At 46.5% G+C, this 22,226-nt stretch overlaps 1 protein-coding gene across 7 annotated transcripts in view; it reads right to left on the reverse strand.

The window, feature by feature from the left end:
- The window catches only part of LOC139411702 (homeodomain interacting protein kinase 3b), an 84,721-nt gene extending 62,898 nt beyond the window's left edge, over positions 1-21,823 (reverse strand). For 4 of the 7 annotated variants that reach the window (XM_071158358.1, XM_071158359.1, XM_071158355.1 and 1 more), the window contains exons 1-2: positions 10,247-10,568; positions 7,020-8,298 (exon numbers count right to left, since the gene is read on the reverse strand). In XM_071158358.1, coding sequence (XP_071014459.1) covers positions 7,020-8,298; positions 10,247-10,262 — 1,295 coding nt within the window. In that variant the 5' untranslated portion in view covers positions 10,263-10,568. Of the gene's footprint in view, positions 1-7,019; positions 8,299-10,246; positions 10,569-21,454 lie in introns of those variants that run through there. The other 3 variants (XM_071158357.1, XM_071158356.1, XM_071158360.1) reach the window with 2 other exon arrangements.
- Positions 21,824-22,226: the final 403 nt, after the last annotated feature.

Below are 22,226 nucleotides of genomic sequence, written 5' to 3' on the forward strand. Positions count from 1 at the left end.
GAAGACAAATGACAGACCATGAGAGATCATCACTCCTTTTTATTACAGACACGTTGCTGCAGCTTCCCCGTTCATACTGGAACTGCTATGAACTCTGTGTGCATGGCTACTAAAGCATAGGACTACATTACCCACAAAACCTCACATTCAGGTATGACTGTGAATTAAACACATTTTTCTTTCTTTGTGTACGGCTCTTTATCATTTGTGAAATTGTTCTGCGGTACTGTATGATGAATTAGACAGTTCATTTTTCTCATAACACCGTCCTTAAACTTATGTCAAACAAAGAGCTGTGGGACTGCAGCCAAAGTACGATACCACACCTACAGAGAAGCAGCAGTAACAGGCCTAGGCTACACAGAGATACCACACCTACAGAGAAGCAGCAGTAACAGGCCTAGGCTACACAGAGATACCACACCTACAGAGAAGCAGCAGTAACAGGCCTAGGCTGCACAGAGATACCACACCTACAGAGAAACAGCAGTAACAGGCCTAGGCTGTACAGAGATACCACACCTAGAGAAGCAGCAGTAACAGGCCTAGGCTACACAGAGATACCACACCTACAGAGAAGCAGCAGTAACAGCCCTAGGCTGCACAGAGATACAACACCTACAGAGAAGTAGCAGTAACAGGCCTAGGCTACACAGAGATACCACACCTACAGAGAAACAGCAGTAACAGGCCTAGGCTACACAGAGATACCACACCTACAGAGAAGCAGCAGTAACAGGCCTAGGCTACACAGAGATACCACACCTACAGAGAAGCAGCAGTAACAGGCCTAGGCTGCACAGAGATACCACACCTACAGAGAAGCAGCAGTAACAGGCCTAGGCTACACAGAGATACCACACCTACAGAGAAGCAGCTGTAACAGGCCTAGGCTACACAGAGATACCACACCTACAGAGAAGCAGCAGTAACAGGCCTAGGCTACACAGAGATACCACACCTACAGGGAAGCAGCAGTAACAGGCTTAGGCTGCACAGAGATACCACACCTACAGAGAAGCAGCAGTAACAGGCCTAGGCTACACAGAGATACCACACCTACAGAGAAACAGCAGTAACAGGCCTAGACTGCACAGAGATACCACACCTACAGAGATACCACACCTACAGAGATACCACACCTACAGAGATACCACACCTACAGAGAAGCAGCAGGCAGTAAAAGGCCTAGGCTGCACAGAGATTCCATTTGAATAATCAAGTCATCTATGACAAGCATGCGGTTTTCTAGTGTTCTGAAGAACGCCAGTCTCAACTCGGGTCAATGCAACTAATCTCACCTCAGTGAGCAGGAATCTACAGACACTGCATACAGAGAGGGAAATGGAAAACCCAGCCCCAAGTCTCCCATTTTAATAGGAATTATTCTAATTAAATGTAAATCCCCCTGTACTAAGACATATAGCTGCCGTGTGACAGTCATTCTACAGTATCATCCCTTTTCCACCAACCCAAACATTACTAAGAGACGAGGCCACATCTAAATGACATAACTAACAGCCTAATACTGTCATCTCTTAGGAAGTGTTTCTTTTTGTTGTTGTTGTGACTTTGACTCAAAAACTACGAAACAGAATTACCTCACAGAATAGGCTGCAACAAGCAGATAGGCTCATTTGAAATAAATGTGGCAGTTTCTTTTTAAACGTCTGAGAGAACCAAACAGGTCTCGCCGTCTCTGAGATGATACCACAGAACATGATTAGGCTACGTGATACTGTGTGACAGACGAGCCGATGGTGTTCACTTCCACGAGAGCAGTTCCAGTAACTGCATTCAGCTGACGAACAGCACCCATCTGTTCCCTATGGATACAACTTAGCTGAACATTTTAAAGAGGCCTGTTCAGACTCTCTCCGATCGATTCTCCTCACTTTCAGTTTGAACTTGCAACGCGTAATTGAATGAGATACCATCAAAATGACATCCTCTGTTCATACTTCAAACTAAATATCCCATCAGTTCTTTAGACAAAGAGAGAAACCTCCAATTCCCAAGTAATAACACTAGTATTTAAAAGGCTCGCTTTAGAGTCTAAACCAGTCCAAAGAGAGGTACTCCCCGGACACTAAGACATAACATTAGGAGTACAAACTAATCCCTGACTCCTTCCATCTCACTTTGAGGAATTAAACCGCTCACTCAGCCAGTGACTACCATTAATCAAACGAGGGCAGGGGAGACTCTCAAAGATGAGTTCCACGGCTTTCAGCACAATTTACCACCCAATATGTCCTCGCATACGTGGTCTGCTGGCCTGGCACCTCACATGAATTATGCATTCAGCTAGCCCAACAGTCATTCCTCAGATGATCGAGCCCAGTGAATTGTGAGGAGACAAACGCTCCTCAGTAAGAGATCAATGACGTCATCACTTTTAGTCATATGTACAGGGCCTATAAAAATTAGAATCATACCACAGAACGTCTGCCAACACCACCCCTGCCACACATGTAGAAATTGAAGATGAGAGAGTTGTTATATAACATGAAAAGTCAGTCAGCACATCACAGGCCCAGGAGACTTGAGAGGGAGGCTACACTTACTGGAGTCTCATTACTGACTCTGCACGCTCCACCCCAGAGTCTGGTTTATACCGTTTGTTCAATGGCTATACGGTATGAAAGTGACGCACCGCTTTCCAGGAAGTAGTATTGTAGTTACATTTCTGTAGTCTTTTTTTGTGGTTTTCAGATGGGTGAAAAACGAAGCGGAATGGTCTTTAACATAGCTTCATAAAAGGCATCTGGCAGAAGGAAATTCCACAAACACTAATATAATTTTCTATATACTGTATCTTAAATGACTGCGTTGTGATGAATGTGATGATATCATCGCCACGCCCATTCAAAAGGTTGACCTTAGGAATCATCACTTGCACAACGTTTTCAGAAGTCAAAAGGGGCTGTTGATGTTCAAAATGAAATGACTGACTGGAGTCAACACCAATCAGATATCAGGGAGGGGAGGGTCTCAAAAACAACTGCCTGGAGTAGGATGATGGGCTCTGCTTTTGAGGGCAGGGGAGGAGCTTACCGGGGAACCAATTGCATCATCTTAACAGCCGAATGCAAAGTAATGCCGCACAGACTACTGGAGTCTAGTCCAGGGCAGTAAGATGCTGGTATGGGCTCAGACAGACTGTGTCATCAGATTTAATCAGAGAGGGAGCAGCAGGGGCATGTGGGGATTAGGCGCCCACACCTACATAACGACAACATATTATCTACCAGGTGCCAAGTCTGCAATACAGACAACAAGTACAGTATACTCCAACTCCCATGGGGCTTTAGGAAAATGTATCAAACTCTGGAAGCATACATGTATGATCCCTAAAAAAATGGAAGCTCTGTGTGTTTAGAGCAGGATACACAGCAGGGGTGTATTCATTATGTCGTGCAAAAGAAAACGTTTATTGTTTAAGAACAGAAGCAAGCACAGCAAACGGAATAAAACGGGGAGGGACATACCAGAATTTGTCCAATAGAAACTCTAGTTTTCATTGCAAAACAATTTTTTTTTGTTTGGAGTAAACTAAATGCAACAGAATCGGTGTAATGAATACACCCTAGAGCTCTCCAAAATTCCCCTGGACATTCCTGACATTTTCACCAAGGGAAAAGCTGACAGACTGTTGATCTCTGGGACACAAACAGACACTGCTGTCTGGCTGCCCCGGTTCCTCTGGATACCAGGTGTGTCAGTGGACTTGAGTTACTGTGCTGTGGATGGGCTTGTTGTGGCTCTATTGAATTACCAGACAACGATGCTGGACACTGTACCAGACAGACAAACTACTCTGAACTGACGATAGGTCTACAACATGCTTTAGTTAGTGTGTGTGTGTGTGTGTGTGTGTGTGTGTGTGTGTGTGTGTCTTCAAGCCTCTCCAACATGCTTTGTGAAGACATGCAGCAAAAAGTTGGAATTGGAATGAGATGACGCACATGAATTTGAGCCGTGTGAGTCAGTCCCTAGTGGCTGACCTCGTCTCTGTGAGAGCCAGCAGAAGACCCAGGGCTGGGAAAGATACACGGGATGAAGGGATTTTAAAGTGCAAATTAAAACACGCACAGGACTTCACGTCTCTGTTGTGGTACAGACATAATCTCAATAGAAATGTTACTTTTATGCTGTCACTTTTACAACGGCTTGCAAAAATGACAGCCTCCTTCTTGGGTGTTGGTCTGTTCAATTAACATGGCAAATAGCAAACCACTAGCGAACCAGACAACAGAGAAGCCTAGCCTGTGTTAGGCCCACTTGCTGAGGACATGGCTGCAGTGCCCAAGGGCCCATTCTCTCCCCCTCCTCCCCTCAGAACCAGAGCAGAGACTTTAATTAGAACTGGGTAATTAGAAACATCCATCCTCGTGCAGTAAGGCTGCCTGATGATGCTCTTCTGAGGCAGTGGAAAACAGGAGAGCTGCCAGGTCCTCCACCAGGCAGACCTGTGCTACCACAACAAGGGGAAAAGAATAGGCTGCTACTTCTTCTACCTCACAGACCGACCAAGGTGGATGAATTGAAGGAGAAACCCAGTCTGTGATACTCAGGCCTTTTCAGGTTCAGTAAAAAGGTGCTTCCTAAACCGACTGGTTTCAGCATTAAAGCCTTCATCAGGGTGTCATCATTCACCACCACCACACAGAACAGGATCTGGTACCAGAGGAGCTGGAAGCTCACGGTGGCTAATGCAAGGCTATGACATTATATGGTGCAGCCAGCTATGACAGAACCATTACAGTCATTACATTAGAACGACATTTTACAAGACAGACCTCTGTGCTGTTTAACAGTCAAACCAGCCCCCCCTATATATAATGTATGTGAATCACTAAATAGGCCTAGCTGCCCCTATGAGATGTTCTGAGAGACAGTACAGTGCTTTCTATTTAAGGAGAACACATGTATTTTCCGGTCACAAAAACAAGTCATCCTGCGTGTTCTTCCTCTGACGAGACCTCTCAGGAACTGAGTACTGAATGGGGCTTCACTAAACATCCTCCTCATCACACAAACAGCCTGCCAGCACAGCAGCTACGAGGTAGAACCCACAGACCACTGACTGACAGTAAACCATTAGGTAACAGTTCATATCATTTCAGGGCCCCGTTTCTCAAAACTAAAACTACCGGCGCCCATAGGGTGCTGCCAAGAGTCATTCTTCTGGTGAGTTTTCCGTTCGCCTGTCCAAGAGCAGAAGAAACATTATTCTCAGCATAAACAAACCAGACAGGCTGCCAGGTTACGCATCAGGGTTCGTAACAGAGTTCCGTTCAGACTCGGGAGGCGTTGGGCTGAGAGAGAAGTTGTTCATCCTCAAATGGTTAGCATGGTCTGTATGCAACATGGCCTCACGCTCTTTACACAACATTCACATTTCCTTCCAAGGGAAACACTCATACTGTACAGATGCAGTGGGTCTTTCTGCTCTTCACAGATATTTCATCAAACGGGTGTAAGCCTTGGCCTGTGCATTAAGCCTTGGCCTGTGCATTAAGCCTTGGCCTGTGCATTAAGCCTTGGCCTGTGCATTAAGCCTTGGCCTGTGCATTAAGGCTTACACTTCAAATATTTGCCTACAGGCAGTTCCTTGCTCACCGTGACATCTTGACATATCCTACAGACTGGGGACCGCTCAATCCTAACCCAGCCTCACCATGACATCTTGACATATCCTACAGACTGGGGACGGCTCAATCCTAACCCAGCCTCACCATGACATCTTGACATATCCTACAGACTGGTGATGGCTCAATCCTAACCCAGCCTCACCAGGACATCTTGACATATCCTACAGACTGGTGATGGCTCAATCCTAACCCAGCCTCACCAGGACATCTTGACATATCCTACAGACTGGTAACGGCTCAATCCTAACCCAGCCTCACCAGGACATATCCTACAGACTGGTGAAGGCTCAATCCTAACCCAGCCTCACCAGGACTGATAACAATGTGTGAGATGTTCACAAACTCATACAGACAGTTATTGATTTTTTCCCCGCCTCATTGTGTTGCAGTCTGTTTTCAGAACACTGTTTCCTTTCCCAGGCTGAGGGGACGTGAGCGGGCTACCCCCTGCCAGTAATACTGTGGGGTCACATTTTTTCACAGGTCGTGGTATGCGGCTCCTGAACACGCAGGATGTTAGGCAATAGAGGAGACATATCCTTGTCTGATCTCAGAAGGGCGTTTTTTGTCATGGTAGGGCTGCACGATATGAGCAAAATGTTTTAATTGTGATTATTTTATTATTGCGATTGTGATTTGGCGTGTGATAAAAATCCAAACACTTTAGAATAATTTAAAAATCATTATTTATTTTAAAAAGTAAAGTGGACCGCAGCATCGTTCTTGTTTGGAACAATCGGTTGACTGCATTTGAACTAACAGAACAGAGCGCAAACTTAGTGGATGTAAGAGGAGGAACTGCGATCCTTGAGGACAAGCCTTGCTGTGTGTGGAAAGCAGCCACAGGAGAAAAACAGGATTAAACTAGAAAAACGGATGTTACACACGGCTTTTGCCATGTTACACATGGCATTTCAAAATATTGTATGTGATATGGATATAGAACGTGTCCGTATTGCGGTTTCAATGTAAAACCGATAAATTGTGCAGCCCTACCTCATGGTTGCGGCCCTACCTCATGGTTGCGGCCCTACCTCATGGTTGCGGCCCTACCTCATGGTTGCGGCCCTACCTCATGGTTGCGGCCCTACCTCATGGTTGCGGCCCTACCTCATGGTTGTTGCCTATATGTGGACACCAGAGAATTAGATTTCACGATGATCTCAGCTCCCTACCAGAAGCTCCAGCATATCTGGGAGGATATGCCATTACTCTTAAACTTTAAGGATTCACTGTCAGAATTTGATCATCCTGGCCTTTCCTGCGCTGACTCACTGACTTATTATAGACAGCCTGTATTGTACACAAACAACCCAGCATTGAATGTGTAACCCTCCATCCCCAACCTCTGTGGACACTGACCTGTAGTACCGGGACTGGAGGTATGTGGAGCACACTGCCTTGGACACGTGGCTGGCTGAGCCAAAGTCTATCACCTTCACCCTGTAGGGCTGCCTGACAGGGTCCACCAGCATAATGTTCTCCGGCTTTAGGTCAGCGTGGATCAGGCCCATGGTCTTCAACTTCCTCAGGGCCGTGGCCACCTGCTGCAGCACGGGTCGGATCACCTTCAGCGGCAGCGGGCTGAACTTGTTCTGCTTGAGGAAGTCATAGAGGTTCTGCTCCAGCATCTCAAACACCAGGCATGTGTGGCTGCGGTGCTGGAAGCACTCAAAGGCCCGCACCAGGTTGTGCTCATCCGCGTTCTCCCCGCTCAGTCGGGCTAGAATGCCCACCTCTATTTGGCCCTGGCGCGCGTATGAGGGGTGGTTCTTCAGGATCTTCACCGCCACCACCTCCCCAGTACCCCTCTTCCAGCACTTTACCACCTGTCCGAAGGTGCCGCGGCCCAGGAAGTCCAGCACCTCGTACGTGTTCTTCATGGAGCACAGGACCTCGTGCTGCACCAGCTGGTAGTCCCCGTCACCCCCTCCTGCTCCGCCCGCCGCTCCCTGTTTGGTTGGGGGTCCTCCTCCGCCCCCTACAGCCGTGGGCAACCCAGATGGATTCCCCCCATTGGTCGTTTGCATCATGGCTGGCAACATGGACAGGTCCTCCACTATCTGCATGGTGCTCCCGCGGTTATCAAGCTCCTCGCTCTTACGTTTCAGCCCACATCGCTGAGCGCTGTCGGCCAAGTTCAAACCTCCACAATCACCCTCTTCCCAGTCACCTTCTGTCTCTTCCTTCCTACCTCCTCCTCTACCTTCCTCCCCCCTTCCCCCTCCTCCTGTCGCTCCACTACTGCTGCCTCCCCTGTCTCTGTCCGTCTGCTCCTGCCCTTTGCCCTGCCAGGGGACTGGCCCTGTGTCCTGGGGCTGCTGGGCCTCCGCCGGGCCTGTTCCTCCTGTTCCGTTCTGCTTTCTCCGTACCCCACGCACGGCCACCGTCTGTACAGGGAACTCCTGCCCGCCGCAACGCGTTCTCTCGCCCACTGCCAAGTCTCGGGTCGCAAAGGAGGGAGCGAGTCTGATCGGGTGCGCTATGCCAAGGGTTCTGCCGTTCAGAGAAGTCCGCGGTTGGGCTCTCTCATGGTACACACAGCTGCTGGGCTCCACTTTGACTTTCTTCACGCTGCAAAGGGCACTAGTCTGGGTTTGATAAATGTGTGGTGGGTAGATCCAGACTTGTGAGGCCATACCTGGACAGAGACATTCAAACGAGAAGAAAGACAACGTTAACATATTATCAAAGCTTGATCCACCTACTTAGGGAACGTTGTTTAGATGCTCACACCCACACAACATCTAAAATATTAAACAGCAACTGTAAAGGTTCTAACTATAGCGTTAATGCAAAGAGCAGTGTGAAAGGTCAAAGTGTCCTATGGGAATCAATTTCACCACGGACATGACATGTGATTTCAGTTAGGTCAACGAGGTAAGTGGCTATGAGGGGATGTCAAGTCAAATAAAATGACCCTGGGCCTAAATAAATGTAGGTGTATTTTCATGTATTCCTGCTGGATGAGAAAGTCCAGTCTGCATAGTGATATAAAAAGACCATGTCAACAAATGACTGGAGGCTGCCGATTGGCTGATTGATTTGCATAGTGAAAAGAAAAGGTGACCTTTCCAGTTGTTCTGAACAAGCTGCGCGCACACACACACCTGTGGTAAAAAACGTCACTATACAGGCTAAATATTTTCTATACAGGCTAAATATTTTCTTCATAAACAAGACGGAAGCTTGGACGGCTTCACTGCTGCATTTGTGCTTTACACCACGGTGCCATTTCTCAAGAAAACGATGGAAAAGTACTGGGAGGGGGACATTTTTTCCAGAGCCTGCTCACTCTGAATGTTTGCATGTGCAATTGCATAATAGCAACACTAAATTCAGCAACACAGCCCCTCCATTAAAACATCATGAATGGAGATAAGTGCATTAGCAAATATAACCAAGCAACAATCTTGCCGAGTTCAGCAAGAACAACCAGAGGCTTCCACACTGCTCTCATAATGACACTTGCATCACTCAAGGGATGACATCACAGCTGACCTTTAGCCCGTTACAACCCCACACCAAACACCTCCACAGAAAGAAACCCCACTCCCACCACAGCCAGAGACACCAAGCTGACCAATCAAGCGCCTAGCAGAGGGAAGAAGATACGCTCCGGTGGAGTGTTCTAGAACACCCTCACCATTCCTGCCTCATCCACTGGAGCCCCCCTACCACCTCCACCGTAGGGGATGACTAACTTCTCAAAAAGGTTTGGATGACCTTTCCCTGCCGTTACCATGCATCCCACAGCGGGTCTCTAGGCAACCGATGTGTTCGAAGAGAGTGGTTGAGAGAGAGAGAGAGAGAGAGTCTCTGAGAGAAGTGGGGGGGGCAGAGCCCTAGCATCAGGTCTACATGCCAGCCAGCTCCTCTCACATTACACAGCTCAGAGAGGAATGCTCCTCCCTCACACCCCCCTCTCATTTTGAGAGAAAAAATAAAAACAAGAAGCGACGCCATCCCAGCAAATACCATGGAAAATACTTAGAAAATGGATGAGGTCTTCGGGCTGGGCTAGTGAGGGACTAGGATAACGTGATACGTTTTTATTCATATTCTGTGGGATTTTTTTTGGGGGGGGGGGTCTAAAGAGAGGTGGCAGCTGGCAGGGCGCCCTGGCACAGTGACCTTATCAGAATAGCTGTCCGTGTGCCCTGCCTGGTGAGCCCACGACCTACTTCCTTTCATCTGGAGCCCGTCCAGTGACATCAAAGTGTCTCTTCCCTGTTGGCTCGTTGACTATAAATCAACGGTGCATTCACCTTGACGGATTTAGATGCAGAGCATGCTCGTCCCAAAGCCCCGTCGCTAGACTGCTAGAGCTTCCAAAAGACAACCCTGTCTCACAAATAACAAGACTGTGGGTGGTGAGTCACAGACAGAGTAGACAGCACCTCTCCAAAATGAGAAGAAAATAATTATTCCCAAATTACACCTTCCAGATTTAGTGGAAGGAGCTATAATTACAGGTGCCAAATGAGAGAACAAACACCTCGCTCTCAAGTCCCCAACTTTTCAACGATAGCAGGAACATGAGGCTCAATAGCCAAGAATCGGAACTAACGTTCCTAGTCATTGCCTACCTGTCTTCACTCTCATTCTCCTCCATGTTAGGAGATGTGGTCCTCTCTCTGAAGTTCAGTGAGACACACCCTGATGATTCCCTCCATGGGAGTTATTAGGAGGACGGTGGAGAACTACAGTACACAGTCTGCCCGGGTTGTGCTCAGCAGCAGCAGTGCAAAGCAAAAGGGAACTTCAGAAGTGCGCACTATTCAACAGGCTACAATCACGTGCTCACAGAAAGGGGAGCCTGCCAATTCCTGACTCGCTAGACTGACTAGGCAGGCAACACTGGGTAGCTTCTGGACTGCTTGTCGTTTCAGCTTTTCTACACACACCTTTTAGGCTTTAGCTTTATTCAGAGGTTGGCCTTGCTAGCAGGCCAATCGGAGAGGGAATTTTCAAAATAAGAGCTTAACAAAATATTGTTAATAATAGTGTGCTGCTATGTTCCAGTCACTAATGCAGGGGTGTCAAACTCATTCCACGGAGGGCCTAGTGTTCCCTTTCAATTAAGACCTAGACAGACTAACTAAATAGTGGCATTAATCCATCAAAATCAGGTACAAAGAAGGAAAACCCCCAAAATATTAGGCCCACTGTGGAATGAGTTTGACACATGTGCACTAATGTGATGAGGCACAGATTAGGGTAAGGTTGGTCAGAATAAGACCAAGTAACCCTTCTCCATCAACATAGTGTTCAGAACAAGCTCAAACTGGAGTGGTAGGGTGAGAACAGGAAATGGCTTTTGGTCCCGGAGGCCTACAAGTTGAGACTAACCCAGTTCCTAACAGTGGAATCAATGATTACGTAATCTAACAAGTAACTCAAAGGGATGTGTTTAGTTTTGAATGATGGCGTCACATCAGTTGGCACCACAACAAGGCTTTCAGTCAGAGAATTAAGACAGGTCACCAAACAAAAGTAGAGGCAATTCCATTTTGAAAAGGCCATTTCAAATCCAATTGAAATATTCCCTGTTTGGCCTTTACATTACGGAACTGTCCCAAAGGAACGCTCCGTTAAATTCCTGAATTAAAATGAACGCACATGGAATCCACCCTAACTCTGGTTGTTGCTTGTCCTGAATGGCAGAAACCAGCTTGGTCCTAAGAGAAGGCCATCGAGCTCTCAGCAGTTGTGCCGTGTCACCACAGAGAACACTCATCATTGTGTGCACCATGTCCTGCTGTTCCTACAGTATGGAAAACAACCAAATCGCCCAGTAATCAGCAACACATTAATACTGGCCGCTCCACTCTCCTAATGTTCTGTATAGCCAGCCGATGACGTTAGACCTCAGCAACTGACACAGTCAAACCCTGATACAGATAAGGTTATCTAAAACGTTAACCAACCTTTACCCCTCCTTCCTCATTCAACTCCAGCCATAGACAAACTACCGCCTTACTATACATGATCTCTGCTCTGCCAAGAAGGGAGAGGCTAGTCACAACCTGCAGGGGTTAGGTGACTGCACAGGCCCACTGAGTATTACATAGGCCATCACATCGATCTCAGGCAGGAGAGCGCTAGCTTACAGGAAATGATGCTGCTCTCCTCATTTAGCCCCCGGGGCAGGAGAAGACAGGTCGGTGGTGCTTTCTGGAAGAAAACGAGAAGAAAAAGACTCCCTGCGCCCTGTCGCTGACTGTGGCAGACCATTACTGCCTGAACGAAGGACGAAAGAGAAAACAAACAGATGCTGGGAGGAGACTGAGACTGGACTGCTCTGGAGCCTGAGGGAGTAGCTCTGGTGCAAGATGGATAGCGCTCCAGGAAGGGTGGTGTCCAGTTTACTGGCCTGATTAGCAGCCCACACTGTGCAAATATTAACCCAGCGGCCATCCCAGTGTTTGTCTGACCAACACCAGTGACTGGGAGAGGAACAGAGGCAGCGAGAAGCCAAATAGCTGCTCTGCTTGAAAAAAAAACCCACAGAACATAGGAAACACAACCGGGCTCCTCAAAACAGCTCTCAACCCCTGTGGCAGAACAGTGGACCTGTTGAGATTAAAAGAAAGTAAAGGAATAAAAGCAAAAAACATCCCAAAGTTTAATGCCGAACTGTCAATCACTGGGCCTGATAGAGACTGATGGTAAAATCCCTCTCAGCTGACAGAGTTGTGTTAAATGATGTCGCCTGCGTCGTCAGTTTAGACCACGTACTGACCGTTTCACATGAGCAACCAAGCCTCCAGTCTCCCCGGTCTGAATAAGACCATGTGGTGGAAAAACACAGCAATCCTTGGCTGCACTCGGGCTAACTGCTCAAATCCCCTGGCTTCCGCTTACTCAGACAACAAAGTTTCCAGAATCCTTGTTCAAGAAACCGGCAGACATTTAAAAGAGAAGAAAACAAGCGTAAAGTCCGACCACAGGAAATGCGGGGCTGTCACAAACCACTGCGGAGGGCCCAGCCTCCTCTAGAAAGCCTGCTCAACGGAAAGCACCACACAGGCTGTGTTGATGACAACGGTAGGTCTGTGAGCCACCGCTCCAGCCCCTATTCTGAGCAGGCAGATAAGGCCTGTCCTATTCCTCCGACTGCTCTACACAATCAGGCCCTATGGTGCCGTTTGGTGACAGGGCACCGAGAATCCGGCCTTTGAGACACAATAATGCTATCAAGCAGTGATCATTTTCCCTCTAAATGGGCTTTTTGTGTGAAACATCAAACTGATAAGCTAGCGGAGCTATAAGTGGACAGTGTATAGTCCCGTTCTGAAACACCCTTCCCCCCTTTAACAGTGGTGAAGAGGCTTCTGGGACAAAAGGCGACTGATGACTCGGTTCTGACTTAGAATACGTGGACAACTACAAATACCTGGGTGTCTGGTTAGACTGTAAACTCTCCTTCCAGACCAACATCAAACATCTCCAATCCAAAGTTAAATCTAGAATTGGCTTCCTATTTCGCAACAAAGCATCCTTCACTCATGCTGCCAAACATACCCTTGTAAAACTGACCATCCTACCAATCCTCGACTTCGGCGATGTCATTTACAAAATAGCCTCCAATACCCTACTCAACAAATTGGATGCAGTCTATCACAGTGCAATCCGTTTTGTCACCAAAGCCCCATATACTACCCACCATTGCGACCTGTACGCTCTCGTTGGCTGGCCCTCGCTTCATACTCGTTGCCAAACCCACTGGCTCCATGTCATCTACAAGACCCTGCTAGGTAAAGTCCCCCCTTATCTCAGCTCGCTGGTCACCATAGCATCACCCACCTGTAGCACGCGCTCCAGCAGGTATCTCTCTCTGGTCACCCCCAAAACCAATTCCTTCTTTGGCCGCCTCTCCTTCCAGTTCTCTGCTGCCAATGACTGGAACGAACTACAAAAATCTCTGAAACTGGAAACACTTATCTCCCTCACTAGCGTTAAGCACCAACTGTCAGAGCAGCTCACAGATTACTGCACCTGTACATAGCCCACCTATAATTTAGCCCAAACAACTACCTCTTTCCCTACTGTATTTATTTTATTTATTTATTTATTTTGCTCCTTTGCACCCCATTATTTTTATTTCTACTTTGCACATTCTTCCACTGCAAATCTACCATTCCAGTGTTTTACTTGCTATATTGTATTTACTTTGCCACCATGGCCTTTTTTTTGCCTTTACCTCCCTTATCTCACCTCATTTGCTCACATCGTATATAGACTTGTTTCTACTGTATTATTGACTGTATGTTTGTTTTACTCCATGTGTAACTCTGTGTTGTTGTATGTGTCGAACTGCTTTGCTTTATCTTGGCCAGGTTGCAATTGTAAATGAGAACTTGTTCTCAACTTGCCTACCTGGTTAAATAAAGGTGTTCTCAACTGGCCTACCTGGTTAAATAAAGGTGTTCTCAACTTGCCTACCTGGTTAAATAAAGGTAAAAAAAAATGCCAACTGGAGGCTCTTTAATTTAGCAGAGCCTCCAGAGTGTCAGCTGCAGGGCCCTGGATATTATTACCTCCTGAAGCCCAATACGCCCCCGTCGTCATGTTACATCACTCAGAGCTGCTGGGGGTTTTCAGCAGCCTTCAGCTCAAAGTAATTGCACATGGTTGACCTTTGAACCAGGCGGTCATTAAATTGAGGGGTCGAAAAAAATAAAAAGAACACACCTGTCCTCAGACCAAATAACCCAGTGAGGGGAGAGAAAGAAACTGTTTTGCCCGAGATGTGAAAAGGAGCAGGGCGCGAGAACTATAACAGCCCATACTGGTGGAAAAACGGTTCAAACTAATTGTGGAAAACACATCGCCATGTTAAGGACTGCAAGTAGGCTTAGTTGGGATTGAGGCAGTAACAGGGTGCAAAGACACCCCGACTTTAAGAAAGCCTACCCTAGGGGATGTTCTCCACATGGGCTTCTTTGAGGTTTGATTCATTTGGGGATCTAGGACTTTACAAAGCACATCTCTCTAGCATGTCCCGCACACCAGTTATATTGCAAGCACAACCAAAATGTCAGTGGACCTGGTGGTTGAGGAAGAGAATGTGTAATACACAGCTCTGCCACACAGTAAAACTCTAATTTGGTTCTCCAACTCTACAGGTCAAGCGGTGCCAGGCACCCCTGGCCCTATCCCAGCCCTGGCCCTATCCCAGCCCTGGCCCTAGCCCAGCTCTGGCCCACCCCTGGCTCTGGCCCACCCCTGGCTCTGGCCCACCCCTGGCTCTAGCCCAGCCCTGGCCCACCCCTGGACCTAGCCCACCCCTGGCCCTAGCCCGGCCCCGGCACTAGCCCACCCCTGGCCCACCCCTGGCCCTAGCCCGGCCCTGGCCCACCCCTGGCCCTAGCCCACCCCTGGCCCTAGCCCACCCCTGGCCCTGGCCCACCCCTGGCCCTAGCCCACCCCTGGCCCACCCCTGGCCCTAGCCCACCCCTGGCCCTAGCCCACCCCTGGCTCCTCAATGTATGTGCCTTGGAAGATACAAAAAAATGGCCAAAACCTTCAGCAGCAAACAGAAGAACAGAGAAAACAGGGACGAGGCTGTAATTTCACTTAGAAAAGAAATGAACCCCAAGACCAAACAAATTCCTCTAAAAGTTGGCTACATTTGGATCTATCTTATAAAGTGTTTCTTTATTTACGTTTTCTATATGTGGTAAGCAATAAAAAACAATATAAAGAGGTGTTTCATTAGTAAAGGCCTTCGGGCTTTAGGCATCTTGTCAGGATCAAGGAGATAAGATACTGGGCCTGAAAGCAAAGAAACAGTGCAGGAGTCTCAGAGAATTCCTCTCATAAAAGACTGGAGGAACATTTCAGCTGGAAATGCTCTCTCAGGGGATAGTCCATCAACAACTGTCCAAGAGAACGACACCCAGATACCTTCCCAGAATATATCCCTGGCCTCCCCATGTAGGTTGAAGGGCAAATGTTATCATGATGTCTATCAGACTTTGGACATTGCTTTTGCTTATGTTCCTATATTCCAACTCAACATAATGCAAAAATGAGTTTCTCACCTCAGAACCATGTTTGGCTAGGACTCAAGTCCTAAGTTCAGCACATAATCATGAAGGCAAAGCCCTTTGTAAAACCCAGTCAACCCATGGGGGGGATTTCATTTTGGTGCTCCAATTCTAAAACAGATGAGGTGTAACGTCGTCAGCAACACATGCTCAGATAGACTATCCTGCCTGTAGACCATCCATCTGCTGTCCTCCCTGGCAAGACAGCAGAGACTCAGAGGCTGTCCGTCTCACCGCTGACAACACCAGATGCTTAGTGGCTGGCTGCCCAACACACGGACACAGGTGCAGTAACCCAACACTACTCAGCATCCTTAGTGTACCCTGAAATGGAGCACCTGGACACCCCAGCAGTGACTACCTCAACTGCAAAACACCTGAAGAACGACTAATAGGTTACTGATTGTTACACAACCACTTGCATCTTATTTAGGCCCATCAGTCACAGTTGGGTTATTTAGGCCCATCCGTCACAGTTGGGGTTATTTAGGCCCATCCGTCACAGTTGGGGTTATTTAGGCCCATCCGTCACAGTTGGGGTTATTTAGGCCCATCCGTCACAGTTGGGGTTATTTAGGCCCATCCGTCACAGTTGGGGTTATTTAGGCCCATCAGTCACAGTTGGGGTTATTTAGGCCCATCAGTCACAGTTGGGGTTATTTAGGCCCATCAGTCACAGTTGGGGTATTTAAGCCCATCAGTCACAGTTGGGTTATTTAGGCCCATCAGTCACAGTTGGGTTATTTAAGCCCATCAGTCACAGTTGGGTTATTTAAGCCCATCAGTCACAGTTGGGTTATTTAGGCCCATCAGTCACAGTTGGGTTATTTAGGCCCATCAGTCACAGTTGGGTTATTTAGGCCCATTAGTCACAGTTGTTATCTATACTCTTTGAATTTAAATTAGAATTTAAGAATTGCATTTGAATTTAAAATCAATTTCTGAGTGGACTACTAGACTTCCAAACTCTGTCTCTCTTCAGTAATTAGGAGTGAACCACTCAGGGTCTGGGCAACATGTGCCCTATGCCTCTTCAAAGACTATGGTCATATGGGCTTGTCTTGTGAGTGGAGGACTGCTAAAGCAGACAGCCTTGGGCACAGATAAAGCATCATGAGGTCCCGTGCTCCAGAACATAGAGGCCTTTATCCAATAGCATGGACAGTCACATTCAACAGTCCCAGCAGAATGACGTGGTGTGTTTTGAGTGGTCACTTGGCACACCTTCCAAAATGTACTACTACTGGCTGATAAACGCTAATGGATAAACAAAAGCTGATGTGCAACAAACTGTGTACAGCGTGCCTCACTTAGAGACAAGGGAGACCAACAAACTGTGTACAGCGTGCCTCACTTAGAGACAAGGGAGACCAACAAACTGTGTACAGCGTGCCTCACTTAGAGACAAGGGAGACCAACAAACTGTGTACAGCGTGCCTCACTTAGAGACAAGGGAGACCAACAAACTGTGAACAGCGTGCCTCACTTAGAGACAAGGGAGACCAACAAACTGTGAACAGCGTGCCTCACTTAGAGACAAGGGAGACCAACAAACTGTGTACAGCGTGCCTCACTTAGAGACAAGGGAGACCAACAAACTGTGTACAGCGTGCCTCACTTAGAGACAAGGGAGACCAACAAACTGTGTACAGCGTGCCTCACTTAGAGACAAGGGAGACCAACAAACTGTGTACAGCGTGCCTCACTTAGAGACAAGGGAGACCAACAAACTGCGTACAGCGTGCCTCACTTAGAGACAAGGGAGACCAACAAACTGTGTACAGCGTGCCTCACTTAGAGACAAGGGAGACCAACAAACTGCGTACAGCGTGCCTCACTTAGAGACAAGGGAGACCAACAAACTGCGTACAGCGTGCCTCACTTAGAGACAAGGGAGACCAACAAATTGAGTGCAGGGCAGGTCAATACAGGGCGGTGACACACGGCGACACACAAAATTGTAAAAAATTGACCAAAAATGTTATCCGTACGCACTTCAGTAATGATCATTTGGCGTGAAAATGTACAAAATTCAGGCGAAAAAGTACAAATGTATTTAAAAGACACATTGTCAAAAACTAGGCATCTTAATCCTGAGAATGATAGTTGTTTTTGCAGATGCATCATGGTTTTGTAACTCAATTGCCTACAGACATGTTTAAAACCGGTTTCATGAGAATCCCCATTCTATCTCCAGGCCATTAGACTGTTAGTCACCACGAGCCAGCCTCCGCCCAGTTCCCGACCCTGAACCTTAGCTGGCTAGAACTGTTACTCTAGCTTGCACATTAGAGACTGCTGCCCTATGTACATAGAGTCATTGAAAACTGGTCATTTTAATAAATGTTTACTTACTTTATATGTATATACTGTATTCTAGTAATGGATCATCCTATATAACTACTTCTATAAACACACCTTTTATTCATATTCTGTCCACACACTCTCTTCAGAAAGTATTCAGACCCCTTCCCTTTTCCCACATTGTTACGTTACAGCCGTATTCTAAAATGTATTACATTTCATTTTCCCCCTCAATCTACACACAACTTTTTTTTGTTGTGCTAATTTACTAAAAATAAAAAACAGAAATACCTTATTTACATGGGTATGGCATCCTGTTTCCATTGATCATCCTTGAGATGTTTCTACAACTTGGAGTCCATCTGTGGTAAAGTCAATTGATTGGACATGATTTGGGAAGGCAGACCCCTGTCTATATAAAAAGTACCCAGAGATGACAGTGCATGTCAAAGCAAAAACCAAGCCATGAGGTCGAAGGAATTGTCTGTAGAGCTCAGAGACAGGATTGTGACTGTCTCGGAGATCTGGGGAAGGGTACCTAAAAAAATGTATGCAGCATTGAAGGTCCCCAAGAACACAGTGGCCTCCATCATTCTTAACTGGAAGAAGTTTGGAACCACCAAGACTCTTCTTAGAGCTGGCAACCCAGGGAGAAGGGCTTTGGTAAGGAAGGTCACAAGAACCCGATGGTCACTCTGACCAAACTTGTAGTGTCATACCCAACAAGACTTGAGGCTGTAATCGCTGCCAAAGGCACTTCAACAAAGTACTGATTAAAGGGTCTGAATACTTAAATGTGATATTTCAGTCATTTATTTATTATTGCAAAAAATTCAAAAAAAATGGTTCTTGCCTTGTCATTATGGAGCATTGTGTGTAGCTCTGAAGGGGAAAAAACAATTTAATCCATTTTAGAATAAGGCTGTAACATAACAAAATGTGGAAAAAGTCAAGGGGTCTGAAAACACTTTAACTATCTATCCATCCATAATATGTATAGGCCTATATATTATATTCCGGGCTCTGACATTTCTCATTCTGATATTTCTTAATTTTTCTGGATTGTGTGTGTATTGTTTATTTTTATTGCTAGGTATTACTGCACTGTTGGAGCTAAAAACAAGCATTGGACTGCGATAACATCTGCAAATCTGCGTACGCGACCAATAAACGTTGATTTGAAGACACAGGCTGCCCTGTGTCCACACCATGTGTCTACTTCCTTAAGCCACTGTTTGACTTCATACCAGAATGAGCTCAGGGTAAAAAAAACAACAGCCTTCATGCATTAATGCCCAAGGGGGGGATAGAGGGGCGGGGTTGAACAAGCACACTCAACGCAAGATCACGAGTACCACAACTTAATCAAGTATGCTGCTTCAAATCAGGAGACCACGAGATGGTGAGCAAGGCATCATCCCCTTCTCACTCTCTCGATAGTTGTGCATCCACTCCTGCACTGCTTTCAGATTAATAAAATAAATAAACATCTGATTTTGACTTATTGGGGGGCACGCAGTAGGTGGTAGAGTAAGTATGTGTCAGCAGGGCTTATAGCAACGGCTAATGTTGCTAAACACGCTAATCACCTTAAATGATTAATCTGGGTATTCATTAGCTCTTGTTGTTGCATGAAATAGCACATTGTGAGAACACTTCACTCAGAGACAAGAAGACTGTTCGGGCACCCTGTCCAAACTCTCAAGCTATCACTCTCCCCAGAAAAGGTTGGCTGGCTCAAACCATGCCAAGGGCATTCAGCCTCCACCCAATGCCTCTTACACTACCAAAAGGCCTGGGTTTAGTGCCTTCATTAGTTTCTCTCTTAGCACAAATAATGTGCTGGCAAGGAAGTCACAGAGCAGAGCCCCTTCAACCGAGATGTTTGTGTTTTTACAAGGGGAGGGGTGGTGAGTTTAAATGTCAGACTGAGGCAAGAACAGATAAAGATGTCCGACTGGCAGGATCAATGTAAAGTAGGCAGAAGAATGCTAGGCCATGAAACAAGAATGGTCATTGAAGTGGTCATTTTTCAGAATGTGTGTCAACACAGGATCAAGGAACGTCTATCAGGATGTTTTTCGGGGAAGAGGGTTGGTTGTTTTGAAGGTGGCATAGAGCCGGGTACAGGAGAGGGTTGGTTGTTTTGAAGGTGGCATAGAGCCGGGTACAGGAGTGGGTTGATTGTTTTGAAGGCGGCATAGAGCCGGGTACAGGAGAGGGTTGGTTGTTTTGAAGGTGGCATAGAGCCGGGTACAGGAGTGGGTTGGTTGTTTTGAAGGTGACATAGAGCCGGGTACAGGAGTGGGTTGGTTGTTTTGAAGGCGGCATAGAGCCGGGTACAGGAGAGGGTTGGTTGTTTTGAAGGTGGCATAGAGCCGGGTACAGGAGTGGGTTGGTTGTTTTGAAGGTGGCATAGAGCCGGGTACAGGAGAGGGTTGGTTGTTTTGAAGATGACATAGAGCCGGGTACAGGAGTGGGTTGGTTGTTTTGAAGGTGACATAGAGCCGGGTACAGGAGTGGGTTGGTTGTTTTGAAGATGACATAGAGCCGGGTACAGGAGAGGGTTGGTTGTTTTGAAGGTGGCATAGAGCCGGGTACAGGAGAGGGTTGGTTGTTTTGAAGGTGGCATAGAGCCGGGTACAGTAGAGGGTTGGAGGAGGGGGAACAAACTGAGTGAGGAAATAACTACAATTTACCATGTATGCTAATCCCACACACATCTATTTCAACCTCGGATTTTCCCAGTGACAGTGAATATAAATTGGTCCCTGATCTGCTCTGTTCTTAAATGGCAGACGTGACGATACCCTGTTGACTACTTCTGCATGAGATAATTCCGTGCTTGGAAACAGCAAAAGGCTGGTGACGTTAATGAGGGGGTTGCTGTGGGTGAAACTAGATAGCTGACTGTCTGAAACCAACTGGCTGTATTAGAAAAACACCTTGAAGATGCATTGTTAGCCTAATCTCACACAGAGAGACAGACCTGTTTAAATAACACCTGACGTGATTTAACTAGCTAGCTACTACGGTATTCAAATGACATGTAAACGTTACAGGTATTGCCAAATGGTGAACTTGTCAATATTCTGACAAGTATTGGAGCTATAGGCTAATTTTACATTGATGAACATGTCAACACTTACTTGCTAGCCAACAGTTAACTAGTACCGTTGGATCGGCTTCCTGTCGACAAACTTCTAAATAGATACCGTAGCTAACCAAAAAAAGCACTACCTATAACAGACAAATCAAATTCACAGCGTACACCAGAAATACAACCTACTATAGCTTCCTAGCTGGCTTGCCTTCATTTTTTTTATATAGCTAATGGTAGATACAACTAATAATTGTAATGATAAAAATGTGCCAAATCTTTTTTCTACATGTTTATCCTTCCAAAAAATATCAAAGACAATAGAACTGACTGCTTACCTTCTTATAGAGTACCAATACGTAGAATCCAGGGCTTCTCTGAACATGTTGTGGACTTAGCTATATACCCATACCATGCAGAGTTTGCCTGCACTGCTGCCATCTTGTCCTGGACAACAGGAGGGGAGACCTCGCTCTCGACAACACCCCCATCTCCCACATTTTAAACTTCAAATAACTTGAGCATATAAAGGTTCAATGACACCAATTTAGCCCAGGATGTAACTATACAGTTCAAGTTATTCTCTTGCCTCTTTGGGCGAGAAAGCCCATCTCTGAAAGGGCGTACGTTAGCCCTATTTCCCGAAAGATCTTCCCGTTCTGTCTGTCTCCAACACGTCCCTCTGCTCTGTCTAGCCCAGGCTGTGTGAAAATGTTTCTGAGTTGATGGCATTGAGCTAGACTAGACGAATCGATAGTCGAGCTGCGCGCGCCCAATGAAAAGCGCGTTCACAATGTGGCAGCTGTCAACATGTATATAATGGGCAACAGGGCCACTCATGCGTAGGATTTAGAGATGCAGTGGTCAAGACAAAAATATTTTCTTCCCAAAATAACATTAGATTCTTATTCTCATAAACTGTTTTATCATTCAAATGAATGGCAGACGAAATTGCAATGTAGGTGCCTGTTTATAGTAATATGCTTCAAGACAAGTAATACAGAAACGTCATTAAATTCAAAATTGTCCATACTGATATGCGTTCAAAGATTATACATACCGAAGAAAAATATTTCCGAAGCTTGTCTAAAGGTGTTTTTTAATAATATT

This window comes from Oncorhynchus clarkii, chromosome 6 (assembly GCF_045791955.1).
Source record: "Oncorhynchus clarkii lewisi isolate Uvic-CL-2024 chromosome 6, UVic_Ocla_1.0, whole genome shotgun sequence".
Lineage (NCBI taxonomy): Eukaryota > Metazoa > Chordata > Actinopteri > Salmoniformes > Salmonidae > Oncorhynchus > Oncorhynchus clarkii.